Below are 23,209 nucleotides of genomic sequence, written 5' to 3'. Positions count from 1 at the left end.
CATATGGATGTCGTGTGTAATCTACATACATTCTTCCATAGCTTTATTTAGTTTAACTAAAATTACTTTTTGCTATTAAAGCAATCTTTATTTCAGACATACATACGTTACCAGGATACCTGGATTAACTTCTGGTACCAGTGAAGGATGTCATCTATAAATTACTTGCATTCATTAATTGTAATCATTTTACATCCTGGGATTAACCATTTGGAGAATAATTTTAGTTCAATTACAGATGGTGTCGGCCATTACGTGGGTGAGTGTGTTAGGAAGCATGAGCCCCAGATAGATCATAATGGTGCTGACGTCCACAACTTCAAGATAACTAAGATGGTCTTCAACACAACATTAATATAGAATTTTGAATTACTCTCAGGAGCTCTAGTCAATACCATTGTAGTACTAATGCTTAGACAAATAATTATTTTCATGTACCATGTGTGTTGGTGTTTTAAGTAAGAATCAAGATGATTTGATGGGTCGGGAGACATTGAGTAAATTGCTGGCAAGTTCACAATTTCCTCCTGTGACCAAAAGTTGAATGGTGTACAACAGGGTGGGATTGTTGCTCCTGCAAAAAAAGTCCAACAAAATCAGGAATTTTTTTTTTTTTCCCTGTTCCACAAAATGCTACTTCCTTACATCTTTTGGATCAGCACTGACCCAGACAAGAAAGAGGTTGGGACTGCTGAAGGATTTCCATTTTATGATCCATTTGTCTCTTTTCAATTTTAGAAAAACCCACTCTGATTCTGAATCTCCAGCTACCTATAATCATTGTTTTTTTTTAATTATTATTTTATTACCTTTTTTCTTATAGATTTGTGAGGTGTATTTATATATTGGTTGAATACAAATATCCCAGTGTTTGTGTTTCTTTTTCACTCTTTCCTTTTAGAAGTATTACTTTTTGTGTTCTATGTAAGAAACCTTTGCTTAGCCCACAGTTAAGAAGAGTTTTTACATTGTTATCTTTTGGAAATGTGATCCTTATACATTTTACGTTTAGGTCTGCGATTTATAAGGAATTGATCTTTATGTGCATTGTAAGGTAGGGATTGAGATTTATTTTTCTCATCTGGATCTCCAATTGGTCCAGCACCATCTACTGAAAATACCATCCTTTTTGCAGTGCACTGCACCTTTGCTATAAATCTAGTGTCTATATCTCTAGGAATTTGTTTTGGGACTTTCTACTCTGTCCCATTGCCTAGATATCAAGGTTTGTACCAATTAAACACTGTTTGCTTTTTACGAAGATATATAATGCCTTATTATATATCATCTTATATATAGATTATATTATATATCTAATTTATATAGATATATACATTATATGTATATTATATATAATATATACACATATAATAAGATATATAATATAAAGCTGTATAGCTTTATAATAAGATGTGATCCTCAGTAGCATAAGATCTCTAGTTCTGAAAAACATAAAAACATAAAAAAAAAAAAAAAAAAAAAAAAAAACTCCAGTTCTGTTCTTCAAGGTTGTCCTGGATATGCTCCGTCCAGGCCACCTGCATCAGAATTGATCTGAGGCAGAGACACTTGAAAAGCTCCTATGTGGTTTGGAATGTGCAGCCAAGCTCAAGTTACTTATCTCACTTTTGAGCAGTCCCGAAGTTTCCACCAGGACCTGTGGAAAATTCTATCTACTGATCAAATGTGACTCATTCTTCAAAATACACTGTACTAATGGGGACCCACTGCTGCCTCAATATTATTCCTTGGAGAAAATCTTAATATCTGAACATCTGGTTCAGCGTGATGGGTCTATCATAGTAGCTACCTTCCAGCTGACACTTTTTCTCTTGGATTTATTTTTCTTTCCTCCAATTTATAATCAAGTCTTCACTGTGATTTACTGTGAAGCAAGAATTGCTAGATAAACCAGAAAAGCTATTTTCCTTAAAGACCTTTCAAAACCCCACAGCTTTAATACCTACTTGTTACAGTGTTATTGTTAGACTTAAATTTAGTGGAAAATGGGCTTCTTATTAGTTCTTTGGTTTTAAACTCATAAATCCCTTTCATTAAATCTTTTTTATGAAGATTTAGCAAACTCCCATCAGCATTTGATAATATTCCTGTGAAAGACTTGATTCTGAGAGCTACTACTGTATTTTTTTTTAACACGTAAAATGTAGTTGCAAATAATCTTCTGTTTGCAGTTCAACAATAAAAGCTGGGATAATACTAGTATTCGGATAGTTACACTACACGTAATACTCTGAGCGTATCCTGGTCCCTCCCAAACTTTCATATCTTCCTACTGTCAAAACACTTAAATACATTTAAACATATTGGTAGGAAACGTCCAGATGGAGGAATGAAAGCCCACAGGCAGTTTTCAGGGGCTACTTACTAGCTAGCCCCAGGCAGAGTGAAGGCTGGAAAGATTTGATGGGAGTTACTTTGTTCCCTCATCTGATGGTGAGATTCACAGTTAAAGTGATTTAAATGTGTGCATCAGGGCAGTTCACAAGGTCTGTCTGTCCTGACCTTTTTCCATTCCGGCTGCTTGGCCCACACGTAGAGGTGGCGGGCACATGATGGGAAGTCACCCACGAGGGCGTGTGCCAACCACAGCAGGGACCAGGGTAGCCTGTCACTAAAGCTTTTATGCTAGACATGAAATGAGGGAAGAGGAGGTGGGAGAAACAGGTAGCAGAGGAACGATGGAGCTAAAGCAGGTGGATGAAGGCTGAGGAGCATCAGGCAGGAGAGGTCCTGGGGAGGTCGGGAGGGTCAGGGACCCAGGGTTTATCTACCGGTAGAACACAGTGGATGGGCGGGCATGGGGATCTTGCCAATCGGCCAGACCCTGTCCTTGCACCAGAAGCCCTTGTACATTGAATCCTGGGGCTACGGTTTACCAAAAAGGGCTGAATCTTGAAATTACAGAACCACCAGAGAATCCCAATGTTAAAATCAATACCATAAAATCTTGAGGAGCCAAGGCCACAGGGAACCAGCTCTTAGGAACAGTTTCAAATCCGCCCAGTGACTGAAGACATCTTGACGGGGCTCGCTGTGCTTCCCATCTTTTGCCCATTTGGTTTCCGCACCAATTCTGCACCAACGCCACCAGTCGTCGGTGGGGGTGGGGACCCACTCCAACAGACCAGCAATGCTTAGGGCGCCAGCAGAGTGTCCTGAAATTCACTCCATCCTGCCACTGTCCACCTGCAGACAGCATCAGATTTCACAGGGCAAGGGCTCAGTTCTATGGCACCATCTTCCACTCCAGGCACAACCCAGAAGTCCAGGCTGTTACCTGTATTTCTCACCTACCAGCTGTAATCAGGGGTTCCCCCGACCTCTTCCTCAGTTCCATTAATGTCCTAGAGGGGCTCACAGAACTCAGGAATACCCTTATTGGCTATATCACAGGTTTATTACAAAGGCTATTAAAAGATACGAGTCAACAGTCAGATGAGCTGCACAGGGCAGGGTCTTTCATGTTCACCAAGCTGGAAGCCCTCTGAACTACTTCTTTTGTGTTCCTATGGAGACTTCATTATAAAGATATGATTGATTAATAGGTATCATTGGCCATTGACAGTTGATGTAACCTCCAGCCCCTTCCCCTTCCCAGAGGTCTGGATGGGGGACTGGAAGTCCCAACCTCTCTAATATTTAGTTGTTTCTCCATGCAACTGGCCCCCATCCTCACGTGCTTTCCAGAAGTCCTCTTGTTATGGGATTGCAGGGTTCTTGTCTCACAGAGTCCAAGAATGAAGCTCATAGACACCGAGGGGTGAAGTGAAGTGAAAGTGTATTAAGTGAAGGTGAGAACAGAAAGCAGAGAGGAAGCTCTCTAGAGTCAGAGGGGTCCTGAACGGGTGGCCACTGAGGGCTTTTAGGGGCAGTCTTCTGTGCAGAACTGCCTGGGAAGCTTGTGGCCTTGAGATTCTGTACTGTGTTGGTTGGAGCCAGGACTCTCCCTGACACCCTTAATGGCTTCATTCTTTGAAGTTTGGTCATTTTCGGTGGTTACACACTGTAGTTGCTGAAGAAAAGTTCTCCGTAACATCTGGGGCCATGGTCTGGTCCATTCCCTTATCTCTTGCTCACTAGTTTAGGGCTCTTGCCTGCCAGGAATAGTCTCAGAGCCTCTGGCTCTCCCTGACTGCACCCGCACCCTTTCCTTACTCCCTCCCATTAACATGACACAAGACACTCTTTTCCTGTCATCCTTTAGGAAATTCCAAGGGTTTTAGGAGCTCTGAGCCAAAGGAGACAAAGACCAACTAGATATTTCTTATTATACATCTTATTATCCATCATCACGCCACAAATGTCAGTCTTGAGCAGTAAGAGCAAGGCTGATTCAGCCCGTCTGAGGGGAGTTAGACTAAGAAGCAGGAACAAAGTATAGCCCTTTCAGGGAAGCCTGACTCTCAGGGCATCTGTCTGGGGGCGATTCACCTGCTCTCCCTTCCATTGCTGAATTGCTGCCATGGGAACTGGAAGGCATTGCTGGAGGGGCGCCCCTTCTGCTGGGCTGCTCCTTAATTTTTGCATAATTAATTTCTCTTATTTTATGCCTTTTGTTTTGAACTGGGAGAGATTTATGCAGCCTTGTTTTATTCTTTGGCTCTGTGGGACTTTGCCAGGGTTTGTTAGAAATCCACAGTTTGAAGACTGAGTGTGGTTTTCCCTAATTGTTCATGTTGCTTCGTGTGGCAGTCATTTGGATATACTATTACATGCATCTGTGTGTCATTTTATAGTGGTTATTTGATCTGTTGGTTTAGTTTTTCTGAGCCAGAGACTTAAGGCAGAGTGTTTCAGTACTCAGCATCATGCTGTGGCAGATAATCGACACCAAATTTGTTTCATAAATATGGCAGGTTGGTATTGATGAAGATGTATTTGAAAATTGCAAAAAAACATTTTTCCTCAAATTTCTAATACGAGTTCCTAAATTTATATATTGTCCTTCTTTGCCTCCTCCTCATGCCCCACACCCACCTTTTAGCACCAGAGAATGCTTCTACAATTTACCATTTGTGCATGAAGGGTCACAAAATAAGTCATTATAAAAATTGGCCAAAATGGTTGGAAATTTAGTTAAAAAAAAATCACAGAGTAAAGACAGGCCAAAATAATATACTGTTTTTTTGTGTGCTTTCTTTTTCAGGTCAGAACTGCGGAGGTTTAGTCCAAGGTCCCAATGGCACCATCGAGAGCCCAGGGTTTCCTCATGGTTATCCCAACTATGCGAACTGTACCTGGATCATTATCACAGGAGAACGTAATCGGATACAATTGTCATTTCATACCTTTGCCCTTGAAGAAGATTTTGATATTTTATCGGTTTATGACGGACAGCTCCAACAAGGGAATTTGAAAGTGAGGTAAAGTATTGGCTCTTTATACTATAGATTAGGTGGCACCATTTGACTTAGATTCTGAAACTTAATTGGAATTGATTATTCAAATTTAATTGTCAGGAAATTTTAGTCGCAATAAAAAAAAAGTAGACTTTTAAGCACATTTTTTTTTTTAATACTGAACAATTTCTTATTGAAAGCAATCATCAACTTCATCTGTAGACATCAAACTGCTGCGGATCCGTAAATGGTGTTGTCAAGGTAATTCAAGTGAAGTTACAATACACCATTGTTTTTAAGCAACTGTGGATTTGAGAGAAAACTCACAAAGAGAAATGCATGAGTACAATTCAGAGAACAACAAAAGGAACTTCTACATTGTCAGAGAATTCATTGAATACAAAGAGTCAGGGAAAGTGGGTGGGATAAAACATGAGAGAATATTGAACTCTTTGGAGAATTTTTGGTTCACACAATCATAATATATCCCATTCCTCATTAGCTTTCTCTTCTGATCTATGATTTTAACCATAAAGAAAGAACAAATATTTTCTTGGATGATTTTAAATTACTTTTTTTTTTTCATTTATCGCAAGAAAAAAAATTGTGCTTGTACAAGCATATCCTTTTTTATTAAAGAAAAAATTATTTTGTCAAAAGAAAGAGGAATAAGCCTTAAACAGAAATTGAGATTTCTTAGGTAAATGAATACACATACTTAAATAAGACAAATGAAGCTTTATCCTTTGGCTTTAAAATTCTGTACTAATTAGAGATTATTGTTACTATACGGAGTTTTGTAGGAAAATTTTTAGTGGGCAGAAGAAATTGTATGGCTTGGATAAATAAAATACTATCGTTGCTAATGTCTGCAGAAATACACACAAATCACATACTTTATGTTTTATTTTGTGAATTGAGGAAAAAATCTAGGTAAAATATTAATATACTAATGTATATATAAGTTAATACATTAAACATATAATGATAATTTCTATTTGCACTTTCTTTATGTATTTTCATATATAAAACACCTTTTGGGTTTTCTGGGTCTTTACAATATGTGTTGTCTGTTTTTAGAAACTCTTTTCCAGTTACCCTTTTTGTCATATATTGCACCCAAGTATCTCCTTTATAAATTACTTAGGTAAACTTTCTCCTAACACATATGGTTGTGCACTTTGGATGTTTGGGAAAGTCTCCATAAATATAATCCTTGGTAATTCGATTCAAGATTTCTTACCCATTTCCTGCTCTTCTAAAAATTAGTATTTACTAGTTTTTATTCCAAATAAATTATACTAGAGAATGGTGATATGTTATAACAATAGTAAGAATTGTAATAGAAACTGCAAAGACTTATAATATAAAAAAGAAATAGAGAATCCAGTTTATTCAAATATCATCAGATTACTCTTTTTTAAAAGTAATTCTTTCTCTTTCCACTAAGAAAATTCTCCATATGTACTCTTTAAAAATACTTCCTTGTCAATATTTCTATTTCCTAATTTTTTAATTTATAATTTAAAATATTCTTATTTTAATATATATTACTTTATGTTTCATAATTATTTTACTTTATTATAATTCCTATAGTTTACCTTATTCTAAAGGAGATCTGCTTAAATGTTAATCTGATTCCTTGTCTTTAAGTAATCTATGCTCTTACCGTGACATTATGGCCATTTTCTATATTAACTATAAGGTTTAGAAAACAACATTCCTATTATCTTCAGTATTATAAAAAGATCAGCAGTGGAAATATTAAGGATGGAATAACTAGATTCATTGTATTTTATTTCAGTGAACAGTATATAAATTGGTATCAGTGCCTTAATGAGTTTTAGAAATATAGGTGAGTTATATGTACAACATGATTTTTTTTTTTTTTTTTTTTTTTTTTTTTTTTTACTGACATAGATATTTTTACCAGAGAAAGCAACACACACAAGGCCAATAAGAAATAATCACTTGGGTTCCTATAAATTACTCATTTACCTACAGTTTTTTGTTTGAGACAGAGACTAAATATGTCAGATTTCTACCAGTTTCTAGTCCTTAAGGCAAGGAAAATGCTTTGTCTCTCTATGAATCTAATCTCTATTAGATTTCTTGTATCTCCACACTTAGGATGCCTTCGTATAGACAGTCTATGGGCCAAGGGTAGCTCTTCTGGGACAGAAGTGACCATTCCAGGTATCATTACACAAATAGACAAAACACATCAGAAACAGAATGTCACGGTGTGCTAAGTGCTAGGAGTCTTTACTCATATGACATTTTGGATAAATTATGACATAAAATAGGAATACGAGCTTTGTTGATGCTATAGGATTGCAGGGTTCTTGTCTCACAGAATCCAAGAATGAAGCTCATAGACACTAATGGGTGAAGTGAAGTGAAAGTGTATTAAGTGAAGGTGAGAACAGAAAGCAGAGAGGAAGTTCTCTAGAGTCAGAGGGGTCCTGAACGGGTGGCCACTGAGGGCTTTTAGGGGCAGTCTTCTGTGCAGAACTGCCTGGGAAGCTTGTGGCCTTGAGATTCCTGTACTGTGTTGGTTGGAGCCAGGACTCTTGCTGACACCCTTAATAACTTCATTCTTTGAGGTTTGGTCATTTTCTGTGATTACACACTGTGGGCACCAGAGAAAGATTCTCCGTAACATCCGAGGCCATGGTCTGGTCCATTCTCTTATCTCTTGTTCACTCTGGCTTAGGGCTCTTGCCTGCCAGGAATAGTTCCAGAGCCTAGTCAGGGGCCCCTGGCTCCCTCTGCCTGCACCTGCACCTTTCTTCACTCATTAAGGTGGTTGCAACATTTCAACATTGGTTAATGGCAAAGCAGTTTCAATTACTATCAAATTCTAATTAACAAGGTTGGGGAGACTCTAGTCTCCATGCTTGCTACCATTAGATCTTGGAACCGTTGTCTACTTGTCTATTTCTTGAACATAACACACACAGCAGTTCTGGAATTCCAAGGATGTTTTGTAGGAGGCCTGATGCCTGCCCTGACCCACTGAGTTGTCATAGAAGTTCTTTTCTTAGAGCTGTCCTGGTCCAAATTCTTGCTTTGCTGCTGCACAGAAACTGTTTTTACTAGCTCAACATGTGCACTAAAAAATAATAAATAATATTTTTTATTAAAGAACTTAAAAATTTTATTATTTCTTTTGTTTAGCGACAGTAAAGAAATTTTTTTCAAGTAATATGTAATTTACATTTAACAACTAACAGAATTTAGGATGTGAAGGCTGTTGTAATTTTGTAATGTTGTAATTTGATCTTTAGCGAAGACTATCCATATTATTTACCCTATGTAAGAATAAAAAAAGTATTTAAAGCAAAAAATGAAACAAAACAATAATCTCCAACATGCAATATGTTATCATCTTAGATTATTTATATAATTCAGATAAACACATATAATGTGCACCTCCATCAATAAATTAAATTTTAACATATAGATATTGAAAGGTAAATTAAGGCTTCTCTTAAGTACAAGAGAAAAGATTTGACTCAAAGTTAGGAATAGAAATCTGCTCTTTGAAAAATGCATGTCTGTCTCAGTGGGAAGAGCATACAACACTTGATCTCCACGTGATGAGTTCAAGCCCCCACATTGGGTGCAGAGATTACTTTAAAAAAGAAAAAAATCTGCTCTTTGAAGTACCTAGACTTACAACCAGTGACTTTTATGACCTGTCATTGACCTGTCACATTATTGCTATTTTTTGAATCTCTACCCTTTATAGACTCTGCCCGCTATCTTGCTTCTCAAATTCCCACAAGGGTCCAATTATGTAGTCGTCAAGTCTTACACTTTTCATTTTGCAACATCTCTCCATTACTCAGACATTCATTCCTCATATTTCTAGAGGTTGAAAGTCTAAGATCAAGGTTCTGGCAAATTTAATATTCAGTGAGAGCTGGCTTCTTGGGTCATAGATGACTGTTTTCTCCTGTCTCCTCACATGGTAGAAGGGCCAAGGTAGCTCTTTAGGATCTCTATTATAAGGTTATGAATCCCATTCATGAAACACCCCTCCCCCCTTTGCCCTATTCACCTCCCAAAGGACTCACTTTCAAATAGTGTTGCATTGGAGATTAGTATTTCAACGTCTGGATTTGGGAGAAGGGTGAACAACATTGTCTACAGCATCTCAGGAGTTTATTATTTAGTCGAAAGAATCTGTAGGTTATTCCTTAACCTGATTTTACAAGAGAATATCTTTATCACCTCTATTTCCTCATCATTCCCTCTGCTCACCTAAATGACATCCTACTTCCAAAACCCACTTCACATTATACGTATTTCAGAATATTTTGCCAGTGCATCCCATGTTAAAAAACAACCATTGAGAAAAGTTCCATTTTTTCTGAGCTCCTTTAGCACGTCCCAGTAACAAAGACCTTGAAGGATATGCTCCTTTGAAATTACACAAGCTCTGACGTTGCCTGTTGTTGGGGTTTTATATCTCTGTGTTGAGTGTGTCAAATAGAATTTATATCCTCTGAGGCCAAGACTTGTGTCACGAGTGTGTCTTCACTGGTATTGATGGATATGTCCACTTCTATCTCTCCTCTGGATGAGCACGAGTTAATCGTCCAAGTGAGAGACTGCTATCCAGTAGGTATTCTCTAAATATGAAGTAGTGAAGTAGTGTTGATTTGTCCCCAAATCAGAAAACAATCGAAGTTGGCATTAATCTCCAACTGTGATAACATTATAACCTCAATAAATGGATAAAAGTGAATCTATGGAGGGGAACTGTGTCGTGCATATGTGGGAAATCAGAATATATTATTCCATGATTATTGTAGAATACAAGAAAATAGCTTTGGCAGTGATCTCGGCAATCCTTCTGTGACTTATGCAAGATTATCCCTTGTTTTCTACAATGATGATAAGAAGTTAGAGATTAATGTGATAGGGCCATCAAAATGAGGGGATCATGTATAAGTGTTGCTAAAATATCACTGTTTTCTCCAGTGCTTTTTTCTGTATTGTAATCATGTGCCTGAATGCATTAAAATTAGCTAAGAAACCTTTGTAATATTAACTATATCCAGTGATGTTTAGAACTTGAGATGTTTTAAGGGCTATAAAGAGGTTTCAATTGCATTCAGATTATATCAGCCTAGAGATCTAGCAGTGCCTACATTCTGCTTTTCTGTCCCCCATTGCTCATAAGAGGTCCCGACAGAGCCACTCACAGATCAACAGTCAGATAAAAATCAAAGCATCATTTTATTTTTAGCTTGGATGGTGACTAATGCTCCAATTAAGATTCTGATAAACGTAGCTAAAAGAGGGTCTAAAAGATTCTGCAGAGACTAGAGTTCCACACTAAGAGCAAACAGGTATCTTGACCCAGTATCCTATTCAGCCAGCCACACGATCAGGAACTGAAGGAACGGCCAGCCTGACCACACCGGCACATGGCAAGGAGGCCCTGGAGAGCTGGGCCTGGTAGCTGGGGAGCCCATTCCAACAGAGGGAATGTCTCAGGTCATAAAGCCCAGAAACCCAAGCGGTGCTTACATGTTACTGAAACAGGTTCTCGTACCTTAATGAAGACCCTGCAGAGAAGCTGAGGGGGGACAGTGGTGGTGTCTGGTCCTCTCGTATAAATCTATCATATTCCCATAATTAGGAGAATTTGTAGCTGTGTCCACCACTTTACATACATACTGTAGGTGATGAAATAAAAAAAAATAATTGTTTCTGATACATCTTTCAAATTTCCTTTCTTAACATATGATTGATTGATTGATTGTTTTTTTTTTTTTTCCTCAACATACGCTTTAATTTAGCAACTCATAGGCAAGGTCAGTGCTTACTGTGTAAGGATGAGTTTATTTTTGTTTATTATTTTTGTTTTTTTTTATGTTTTGTGTGTGTGTGTGTGTGTTTTGTTTTTTTAAGTTGGCTATCTGCAGTAGGCTAGTATGGAAATGAGAAATTCAAGGATAAGATTGAGGCCTGAGCACTGCTATATGTCTCTATCATCTTTATCTCTCTCTCTCTCTCATCTCCATCTCCATCTCCATCTCTGTATGTAAGTACCCCAGCTGATTTTAATAGGTAGCTTTGGTTGAGACCAACTATATTATATAAACACATTCATAAGACTTATGTTTATTAACAAAAATGATGACACTGCTAGTGAGTAGAAATCCCAGAGATAAGATAACAAACTGTTTAAGGGAGATTGGAAGAATTATGTTTGCAATACTACAAGCAAGTTTCAACATGCATTTGAATTTCAGCCACTCCCTCGTCAAACTGGTGATTTTTTTCTGCAGTAGACAAACACTGATGGTTCCTTTCAATATCTTGGCCATTCTGAAAGTGGAAAACTTGTTCATTTGGTCAGAGAAGCCTTTTGGATCATCAAAAATATATGCATATGGAAAATATTCAATAAGCTCCCACTCCCAGGACACTTTCCTTATATACTTGCAGATATAAGGGAAAGCATTTCAAGTCCTGGAAAGAGAACAGATGACAAGAAGACTGACAAATGATATCCATGTTCAGCAAAGATATTCTGTGGTTTTGGTCATGTGAACCTGAAAGTAGACATGATTTTATAAAATATAAAACCTTAAAAAAAATAAAAATAACAATAAAATTAAAATAAAATAAAATATAAAACCTTATCTTCAGTACTTAATGACTAAAATAAATACATTGGATCACCAATTTAACTATTAACATGGAATAACAAAAATACTAAAAAAATCTTCAGTACACATCAGTTAGAAATCATAAAGAAAATGGCTGAAGAATCTGATGTCTTAAAATTGAAAATCCAAAAGCCAAATGACAAATTGAGAAAAATAATTCATAGCAGGTATGCAAGACACAAAGCTGCTGTTGCTAGTGGATAAGATACCTTATCAGAAATATCAGGAAAGAAAATCATTTAATTGAAAAATTGTTAAAAATATGACCAAAGTGTTCAAATAAAAGAAATTCATGGCAATAAGTATATGTAAAGCCAATTGAATAATAATGCAAAGTAATATGTCACCGTCCTGAATGGCAAAACTTTACATGTTTTCAGAAGTCTGAGTTTTTTAGGATTATTTCAGATGTACATTTTGAAATTTCTCTCAAATTGAAAAAGACTATAAACAAACTCATTCAGCTAGGCTGTGCTATGAATTTATTCCACAAATATACCTCCAAATACGACAAAACATATGTAAAGGAATGTTTATGAGTGCATTTTAATAATACTGAAAAAAAAATCAAGATTGTCTCCCTTTCCACAGTCTAGTTAGAGTACATAGGTCGTACAGCACGCCAAGCGAAATTAGGAAATGGGATCTTCTGTGGCTGATATGAAGAGATCTCTATATTTTACTTTTAAAAATATAGTATTGGAATGTCCAATTTCTCTCAACACCTGATTCTCCTTAATAGATGATACGCAAGAACTCATAATCTAACGCCTTCCATGGACTTCCGGATGATGGTGGGATGTGGGAACTATCTTCCCTCTATATAATCGCGGTGCACTGTAGTGACTTCAGTGGGGCTTGGGAAGCTAGTCCAAGGGTGTGGACCAGCCCCAGGGCTCCCACAGGGTTGCAGCCAGACAGAGGTGCTGTAATCAAGAGGAAACGCCGCCGTCATGCTGAAACGGTGTGGCTACTGAGTGTCCCTGGCAGGCCCTACTGGAGAAAAGTTGCGTGTGTGTGTGTGTGTGTGTGTGTGTGTGTGTGTGTGTGTGTCTTTTAATTGTAAGTATCTGTTTTCTGTCTTTGAAATTCTTGTAGAAGCAACTACATCTATCTATGCCTTTCTCTGTCTCTAACTCTCCATCTCTACCTATGTCCATCGCTCCGTGTCTAGTGCTCATGCATGTGTTCTCTCTCTCTCTCTCTCTCTCTCCCTCAACTTTATCTATATTTATATCAGTGTTTCTCCACCAGGAGTGACTTTCTGCTCCAGGGCACATTTGGCAATGTCTAAAGACATTTTTGGTTGTCCCAATTGGGGGGGGGCGGTGCACTCGTAGAATAAGGTAGGTCTAATACAGAGATATTGATAAATATCCTACACTGCACAAGACCACAAAGAATTGTTAGTCACAAAATATCAATAATGCTGTGGATGAGACCCCCTGATTCAGAGCACTACACCGTCCATAAAAGCCATGAATGCAAACCATCTAGAGCTACACGCATCGACATCTGGGCCTGGACCTGTATTTCCCCACATTGTTTCATTACTGAAGGATCTCAGCCAAAAGAGGTGAGACAGGTCACAGGGACCCAGTGGCAGGTGCTCTGTGCTGTGCAGAGGCAGCAGGAGGAGGGTCTAATGGGCCCGAATGGAAGCGACGGTGTCGCTGGCAGGATTGTGTCAGCAAGGAAATGAGATCTCCGCAGTATTAGGCATAATCAGATTTCACCAGGAATCATGTCTATATTGTCTCACAAAAGGAAATGAAATTATTATTTTTTTAGTCCTTCGTTTCCTGGAAAAGAAATAAAAGTGTCAAGAGGTCAGTAAGACACTGACTTTTACTCTTCATCACGGTAGCGAATCTGCAAAAAGAGATGGCTCATGGGGAAGCTGTCCGCCCTGATAAGCAGAAAGGACCAATGAACAATCCGAGTTCTCCAATTTTCCAGGATTTTCAGTGAGTTTTATGTGGATGGCCAGGTTAGTAGTTGAATGACTTCTAAGTTTCCGATTTTCTTTTTCTCTCCTCTCGTTGTCCTAACTACTTGGATAGCAGAGCCAGTGCTGATGTATCATTACATGCCCTATAGCAGCAAAGCCTCCAGAACACACTAAGTAGAAGCGTTTTAATTCAATAATATTAGTCCTTTACAAAATTATTTAGCAGAATGAATACTATATATCACAATCTCGTAGTTACATGCTTTTAATTCACAAAATTATTTTTTTAAAAAAGGATAGAAAATTGCTTAGAACCTGAAGCGATTCTTTTTTTTTCACTATAATCAACACAATGACTCTCCTTTGGCTATAAATATGATTTCCTTTGTATCTGAATGTACTAAAAATAATCAACAATGTAAATATTTAAGTCTTATTTCAAAATTGTAAAATGTTACTCATTTAAAAAATTTTTTTAAGAGATTGTATTTATTCATGATAGACAGAGAGAGAGGCAGAGACACAGGCAGAGGGAGAAGGAGGTTCCACGCAGGGAGCCCGACGTGGGACTCGATCCCAGGACCTTGAGGGTCATGCCCTGAGCCAAAGGCTCAACCGCTGAGCCCCCAGGTGCCCCGGAATGTTCCTCTTAAACTGGAGTAGTTTCGATAGACATTTTACAAGTTTGTGCACTTAGGCAGCCAGTGATAATGATAAATAAAAATTGTGCAAACAATTAAAAGTATTTTTCAGCCCAAAGCCTTTAAATTTAGAGGATTCTTTCAAATAAGGCTTTCAGGAGCAGAAATATAGGTCTTTCTTAAACCTCAGTTTTTTCCTGGCCCACATCTCCCCTTGCTTACCCATAGCACCTGGAGTATTAACTGAAGCAGAATTCAGAAATCTCACAGCTTCCAGGTTTGTGAACATCCGTGAATAAAGACTTCGGATCTTTTCTCTGGGGCATCCTTGCCCTGGAGCCGAGGCAGGCTGGGGAGGGTCTTTACAGGAGCGGGGGGTACAACCTGCAGGTGCCGGCTTCTGCAGAAGGATCTGGAGCCGTGCCCTCCTAGCCGTACCCCTGAGGTCACTGACCCTCATTGGATTTTCTCAGCTTCTCGCCCCGAGCCCCAGTTTCCTTGGCTCCCGTCTGCCAACCACGTTAAGATCTAACAATTTCCTCTCTGAAGCTTATCCTCGGCACAATCTCCCAAGCCCCCCACGGTATGGGTCCCCCTCTAAACCCTCCAACAAAAGCCTCAGGGTCATCACTATTGTTGGACTACTACTCACCGCCCCATATTTTACAGCCCACATCTGTTCCTTTTCCCTTTAGAAACCACTCCTATAAAAGCCGAATCTGCGTGGCTGGCTCCCAGCTTCAAGGGAGCAGTCCCCGCTGAACAGGGCGTACGGGCCCTTTGAGAGGGAGCCTTGGAAGGATCGGGAAAGCCTACAAGTGAATGCTGCCTATGACCCCTACCCTTTCAGCCCAAGGATGCAAACTGACATTAAAAAAAAAAAAAAAAAATCTTGTCCTCCTGCAAGTTTCTAAAAATGTCTTCCTTAATCAGACAGCTCCCGGGTTTGTCCCAGGCTGTACACGTACCCCCGTGGCGTGGTCTCTGACCGCAGGCCCAGTTCTCACAGGCCCATGACCATCCCCTCTCACCTGTGCTGAGCTTATCCCGAGTGGGACACACACACAGTAATCAAAGCACTTTTTCTTGCTTAGGTTCTGATGGTTCTCACACTCCATGTGCCCATGCATCGGAAAATATTATCTTAGATTAGATATTTCTAAAATATGTATAGTGTTTTTTTTTTTTAAACCCAGTAGAGTTAGGCACATGCTACTTATATGAGAGAGCTTGGTTCTTGTCTCACGGAGTCGAAGGATGAATCCCGTGGACGATGGAGGCGAGCAAAGCGATAGGAGTTTCTGAAGCAGAGCTACAGAGGGGTCCCCGCAGAGCTGCCACTGAGGCCTCCTAGGGTCTGACTTGTATAGGAAAATGACCAGGCGACTTGGTGAATTTTTCATCAATATCAGGGTGGGCGTGTGAATATCAGGAGCCTATTTAGGACAAACATGGTGGACTTGGAGATGCTTCTTTGTAAATATCAGGAGCCCAAACCAGGTGCTCCCTTCTCTCGGTCACTATCTTCCCCATAACATTTCTCTACATCTGGGGTTTCTGGGAGCCTAGTAGCCATCAAAGGGGAAGACTCCCTAACAGCTTGGAGCTAGGGAGCCAGTTTAATTTTTCTGTTTTTACTGTCTTATCTCTGTTTCCTTGGGATGCACAGGCGCCTGACTCTGGGGCCTTTCCCTTATCGCTGCCCGCCTAGCCCCCGTCGGCCCCTAACTCGTCCCTACATCCTACCTTTGAGAAGCGCTGCCGCAGGTGGGAAGAAAGCAAGCCCCACGTAACTTGCAGGGGTGGGACTAGTCGAGAGTATTCACTAGTATTGCACTTGGGCATTTCTGCTCAGTAACACCCCAGGCATCCTCAGAGAGCTACTTTCAAATACAACACGTGTTGCTCACACCGGGACCTTGAAAGGATCAGTGAAGCTCTGCACTGGAAGGGCACCCTCTCTGTGACACGCTACCATCGGGTGTAATAAGTGTGTTCATGATTTAGGAGACAACACGCATCTCTTTACAAGGAGGTGATGATTAATGGATGTTATCCTCCAGCCGATGTTAGTGGCTCCTTCATTTCTGCATATTCTAAATAACAGGGGTTAGTGTGCATTTTCACTCAAAATGCACAGTCAGAGGTGCAGGGTTTTTTTTTTTTTGTTTTTTTGGGTTTTTTTTTTAGAAAAGTTCACAGCTCCGTGTCCCTCCCTCCAAAGAAAAAGGACAAAGTTGTTGAAAAGGTTGAGGGACATTGAGGAAACAGCTACGGTACAGGGAAGTTACCATTCTTGGAGGCAGCAGGAAGGCAGTGGTCAAGTGGCAGGTGGGGGAGATGCTCTGTGCAGTATGCGCTGTTGCTCGGGCTCATTTCCTTACACGGCACATTCCTTCCCTCCTTGGTCTGTGGCTTGCCTGGCCACAGGGGTAAGTGGTATTTGGAAAGTGGGGCAGTCAGGTCTATAGGGTGAGGAAGGTGGAAGATGGCTGTGGAGGAGTGTCGGAGGGCATTTCAGAGACGGCGCAAGCTTATATAGGGTGGGCTACCATACAGGTCCTTTGCTGGTTGGACACTCATCATTTTCTGATTTAAAAAAAAAATATGGTGCGGGCCAATGGGAATGCATTGGGGTGGCAGCAGATCGCAGCCTGTGCCCCACAGCGTTCATTAACACCTGCAGCCTTGTGGATTCCAGAGTGACGTGTAGAGGCATCCACAGGACACCTGGTCCAAGGTAGCCTTCAACTTTCTAGAGTTCAGTTAGTTACCTCGGGTTAAAAACTAGTTTTTAAAAAACATACCTAGTTTTAAAACACTGAGACTTGATAAAAATCTCAATGGTGTCCTGTAGAATAGAGCTTACTCCTTCCTGTTATATACCTTATGTTGCAATGATACGGTTTGATTTGTCGATAGTGCATTTATATGTTGCCAGGCTCTTTAAATGAATAAAGTTCATATAATTATTAGTTAGTTGGTTTGCCAAGTTTTTCTGAAAACCTGCTATTTGGGTTTCCTGAATTAGAACTCTGGTATGTAAATAGCCCAAATTACATTGGATGTACTCTAGACTTCTCTACACAAGAGCTGAAGACTGGATTTTGAAAACTAGATTGACAAATGGATCCTTTAATTTCTCACACTTTTTTTTTTTAAGATTTATTCATTTATTTGAGAGAAAGAGAGAAAGAGCATGTGGGAGGAGTGGCAGAACGAATCCTGAAGCAGATCACCCCCTCTCAGCACAGAGCCCAGCTTGGGGGCTTGATCCCCCACCCCTGAGATCACGACCTGAGCCAAAATCAAGAGTCAGACACTTAACTGACTGAGCCACCAGGTGCCCCTCATGCTTCTTTTGAAATATGATAAACAATAAGTTGTATATTTTGAAAATGTAGAATTCAGGTTCTCATATGCCACCGTAAAATGTCATCACAAATATTTCTGTTACCCATGAAAGTGTCGTTGTGCCTGTTTGCGATCCATCCTGCTTTCTACTGTTGGTTTCCAGGCAACCACTAATTCATTTTGACTCTGTGGATCTGTTTGCATTTGCTAGAAATTTATATGGATTGAATTATACACTATGTATGCTGTTTTTGCCTTTTTTTAAAAAAAATTAGTCATTTTTAAGATAAATCCATGTTTCTTTATGTAACAATAGTGCATTCTTTAAAAAAAAAAAAGATTTTATTTATTTATTAGAGAGCTAGTAGGAGCAGGGGGAGGGGTGGAGGGAGAAGCAGACTCCCCACTGAGCAGGATGCCCAGTGTAGGGCTTCATCCCGGGACCCTGAGATCACTACCCGAGCCCAGGGCAGACTCTTAACCCCGACTGAGCCACCCAGGAGCCCCAGGAGTGCATTCGTTTTATCACCGAATAGCATTCTATTATATGGATATACCACATTTGATTTATCCCTTGTTGATGAATGTGGGTTGGTTTTCAGTTTTTTTCTCCCCAGTTTTAGCTATTAGAAATTAAGTTGCTGTGGTCATTTGTATGACAGATATTTTAATTTCTCTTGGGCACATACCTAGGATTGGAACGGATGGGTCACAAGGCAGCCTTATGGGAACTCTAGAGGCAATGGCCACAGCTTCCGGGGGCTTTACCATTTCACATTCCTTACAATAGTTACCAATTATGGTTACTCCATGCCTTTGCCTGTATTTGATGTGTCCACCTTTTTAAATTTTGGTCATTCTAATGGATATGTCGAGGAGTATCTTACTGTGGTTCAATTTACATTTCTCTAATGACTAATGATGTGCTTACTGGCCAAATATCTTCCTCTTGTGAAGTGACTCTTAAAATCTTTTTCCACTGATGTTTGTTATAGACAATTTCTCCCAGATACCTTCTCTTCATGGTATATTTTGAGCAACAAACATTTTTAATCTCGGTAAGGTTCAATTGATCAGCATTTTTATTTTTATTTTTTTAATGATTTTGTGGAATATATAGGAAGGCTTGCATACTCCGAAACCACAAATGATTTATTCTAAAGGTTGAATAGTTGAGCTCTTTGTTGTAGGTCAGTGATATATTTGGAGTTAATATGCATATGTGATGTGAATTAAGGCTTTGTTTATTTTTAAATTTTCTTTATTTTTAAAGATTTTATTTATTTATTCATGAGAGACACAGAAAGAGAGAGAGAGAGAGAGGCAGAGACACAGGCAGAGGGAGAAGCAGCCTCCATGCAGGGAGCCCGATGTGGGACTCGATCCCAGGACTCTAGGATCACACCCTGGGCTGAAGGCAGGTGCTGAACCTCTGAGCCACCCAGGGATCCCCGAATTGAGGCTTTAAATTCATCTTTTTGCATGTAGATATCCAAATGTTCCAGCACCATTTGTTGAAAAGCCCATGATTTTTACAAAGCTAACTTTTTGTGTATAGTACTAGGTAAGTGTAGATGCTCATTTAGAAAGAGAATTAAATATCCAGCTGGTCTAACATCTTTTGTTAAAGACTTCATTTTCCCTCATTGCAATGAGTTGACATCATTGTTGAAAATCAATTTCTGATACACATGAGGGACTGTTTTTTCAATGTTTGTTTTTTCGCTGAATTGATCATTGTAATACATAGTAAGTCATGAAGTCAGGTAAAGTAGATGCTTCAACTTTGTTCTTTTTATTACTGTGTTGTTTATTCTGGGCCCTTTGCATTTCATAGATTCATTTAGAATCCACTTGTCAATTTCTATAAAATTTCCCTTGGGATTTTGGTTGGGCTCGCTTTGAATCTATAAATAAATTCAAGAAGTATTGCCATTTTAACAACACTCTTCTAAAACATAAATACATAAAATATCTCACCATTTATTTAGGGGTTCTTTCTCTCAGAATGTTAAATTAGATTTATTCCTACCTACTTTTAGTTTTGGTTGTTATTAGAAATGTCATTGCTTATTATATTTCATTTCTAATTGTTTGCTGATAATAGGTAAGGATATTCTTTTTACATTAATGTATCCTGTGATCTTCCGAAATTCAATTATTAGCTCTAGTAGCTGTTTTGAAGATTGGCTGGGATGTTAACGTAAACAATCATATCATCTGCAAAAGGGAAGGGGGGTTTTACCTCTTCCTTTTGGCCTTTTATTTTTTAAGATTTAATTATTTTTAAAGAGAGAGCGCGTGTGAGTGAGCCGAGGAGAGGCAGAGGGAGAGGAGAGAATCTCAAGCCAACTTCCCACTGAGCAAGGAGCCCCACTAGGGGCTCAGTCCCACGACTCTCAGATCATGACCTGAGCCAAAACCAAGAGTTGGATGCTTAACTGACTGAGCCACCCCAGGGCCCCTGGTCTTTCATTTCTTGTTGGGACTGTCTTGACATGGACAGTACCTTCCGTACTTGGTTGCATAGCAGTGATCAAAACGAGCAACTTTGCCTTGGTTCTGAACAAGGAGGGGACATAAAGACCAGTACAGATGGCACTGCTTGGCCTGGCTACCTACATAGCTCCCCTCATTTCCAAGTCAACCCTTCTTTTCCAGCTTTGTGGTGCTAGATATGTGCCCTATAAGCAGTTCTCCTTTGGCAGCTCGCAGGATGTTAAGCTTTCCCAGTTGCTGCAGGGGCACTGGGAGAGGAAACCACGTTTCCTACTGGTTCCAGGGCATTCTTAGCTTCCTACTGCTGAGTTCTGTGGCTGGCAGCACCACGCAGGACGGCCAGTCACATCATCCTCCGTAGAGCTGTGCAGGCAACCCCTACGGTGACGTGCCAGAAAAGTTCAGCGCTGCTCCAGCAGGCCCTTCCCTCCTTGACAGCTCTCAGCTGTGGGACTCGGCAGCTGCTTCCATTGTCCCGTGGACCCGTCGACATTCTGTCCTGACAAGTCCTGAATTCCCGCTGCTCTGTAGGAGGACTTTCTTTTCTTCCCCCTTCTTCTCTGGGTGTTGTGTCAGCCTTAAAGATGATGGCTACTCTCCTTGTGTTATTCTCTTACCTCTCTTTGTACTTAATCCTCTGCTAATTAATCTTTTTTTTTTTTCTTTTTGTCTCAAGAGAAAATTCAAAAAAAAAAAAAAGTTTGAGTAAGCTAAGACACTTGAACTCCTACAATTCACTAATTTATTTCAATTAACATAATAGCCTCTAGGTGCATCCATGTTGCTGCAAAGGCAAGATTTCATTTTTTGATGAAATCTACTGCATGTATAGACAATCTTTATCCATTCATCTGTCGTAGTCCATTGCATATATAGACCACATCTTCTTTATCTATTCATCTGCTGATGGACACCTGGGCTCCTTCTACGGTTCGGCTATGGTGGGCATTGCTGCAGTGAACACTGGGGGGCAGGTGTCCCTTCAGATCATTCCATTGGTATCCTTGGGGTAAATACCCAGTGGTGCTATTGCTGCGTCCAGATGATAGTCAGACTTATTCAGGGTAGTATGACATAGTGTGTAAATATTAAATCAGATTCAGACTTTTTGCTTCTTAACACTAAATAATGATCATTTAAACACATTTTGCAAGACCCAATACTTGGAAATGAATTATTCTTTAATATAAATTCTGTCTGTCAAATTACTAGAGGAGTTTCAGTCTCCCTATTGGAACTTGACTGATAAATTGATTATATATTTTTTCATAAATATTTTTTATCAGTCTAAGGTTTACTACATTTTGCAGATGGTTTTATTATGGATGTGTTTAATTTTGTCAAATGCTTCTTCTGCATCAACTGAAATGGTGGTACTTTTTCCTTCCTTTTTATATTAATATGATCAGTTATATTGATGAGTATTTAAAATGTTAAGCCAAGTTTGCATTCTTGATAAGGTCTATTTGGTCATAAAATACTATCTTTCTATATACTATTGGGCTTGACTTATTATATTTTATTAAGAACAATGTGTCTATCTCCAAGACTTGTGGTTTGTGAGTCTCTTTTTTGGTAACTTTTTCCAGGTTTTGCTATAAGGATAAGAGTGATCTCAAAAAATTGGGTAAAGCAGTGTTCCCTGGCCTCTGTTTCTCAGAAAGTTTGTGTTATTTTGCTGTTATTCTTTGACAAAATTCACAGAGAAATCTCTAAGTTTTCTTTTGTGAATCTGTTAAAAAAATATTTCCTAGATTCAGGACTTGTCAGATTTTCTATTTCTTATGTCAATTTTGGTAAATTATGTTTTTCAAGATATTTATCCACTTAATTTCTGTTATAAAATGTGTTGAAATAAAGTTATTAATAGTATTTTATATCCTCTTAATGTCCATGGAATATGTGGTGACAAATCATTTTTCATTTTTGATATTAGTGATTTGTATCCTTTCTAGATAAGAGTTTGTCATATTTATTTTTCCCCAAAAAATACTTTGGCTTATCTTTTTTTTTTTTTTTTTAATTCCACTCATTTTTGTTTTTCCTTTTGTTCATTTCGTATTGGATTTATTCTGTTCTTTTTCCAGTAACTTAAGTAGGATGTAAGGTTACTGATTTAGCTCTTTTATATGATAAAGATTTCCCTCCAAACACTATTTCTGCATCCCATACATTTTGTTGTTACTCAGCTTAAAATATTTTCTATTTCTCATATGATTTCATCTTTGACATGTGAATTATTAAGAATAGAGTCTGAGTTCAAGTATTATGGGTTTCCCAGCAATTCTATTGCTATTGACTTCTCATCTCTATTATAGTGAGAGAATATGTTCTGCAGGATTTGTATCCTTTCATCATACGGACATATTTTTTCCTCCTTTTTCACTGTGCAGTAGCTTTCCCGTACCTAGCTATTAGTAAGCAGAGGAAAGCATCACACATGACCATTCTGGAAATTTCAGCCTCTGGGCAAGTCACTTAACTTTCTCAGGGTATATAAATATTTTATGCATATATGTGCATGTTTTATGCATGCATACTATGAATACACATATAAAATCTCATTTCTTAAAACAGAATTGACTTTTGTAGAACACTTGCTTTATTGAGTAGTTGTTGTTTCAAACATTTTATATTTTTTTAAGATTTATTTATTTATTTGAGAGAGGAGAGTGAGCGAGCACTCAGAGGGAGAGAGAGACGCAGACTCCC

General features: G+C 38.9%; 1 protein-coding gene across 1 annotated transcript in view; it reads left to right on the top strand.

Annotated features, from left to right (window-relative positions):
- Positions 1 to 23,209, top strand: part of CSMD1 (CUB and Sushi multiple domains 1) — a 1,871,580-nt gene that overhangs the window by 336,288 nt on the left and 1,512,083 nt on the right. Inside the window, 1 exon segment of the mRNA XM_072775779.1 lies at positions 5,168 to 5,384. Within this exon segment, the coding sequence (XP_072631880.1) occupies positions 5,168 to 5,384 (217 nt within the window).

This window comes from Canis lupus, chromosome 15 (assembly GCF_048164855.1).
Source record: "Canis lupus baileyi chromosome 15, mCanLup2.hap1, whole genome shotgun sequence".
Taxonomy (NCBI): Eukaryota; Metazoa; Chordata; class Mammalia; order Carnivora; family Canidae; genus Canis; species Canis lupus.
The sequence above is the reverse complement of the archived record's forward strand: the minus strand, read 5'-3'. Positions and strand labels throughout refer to the sequence as shown.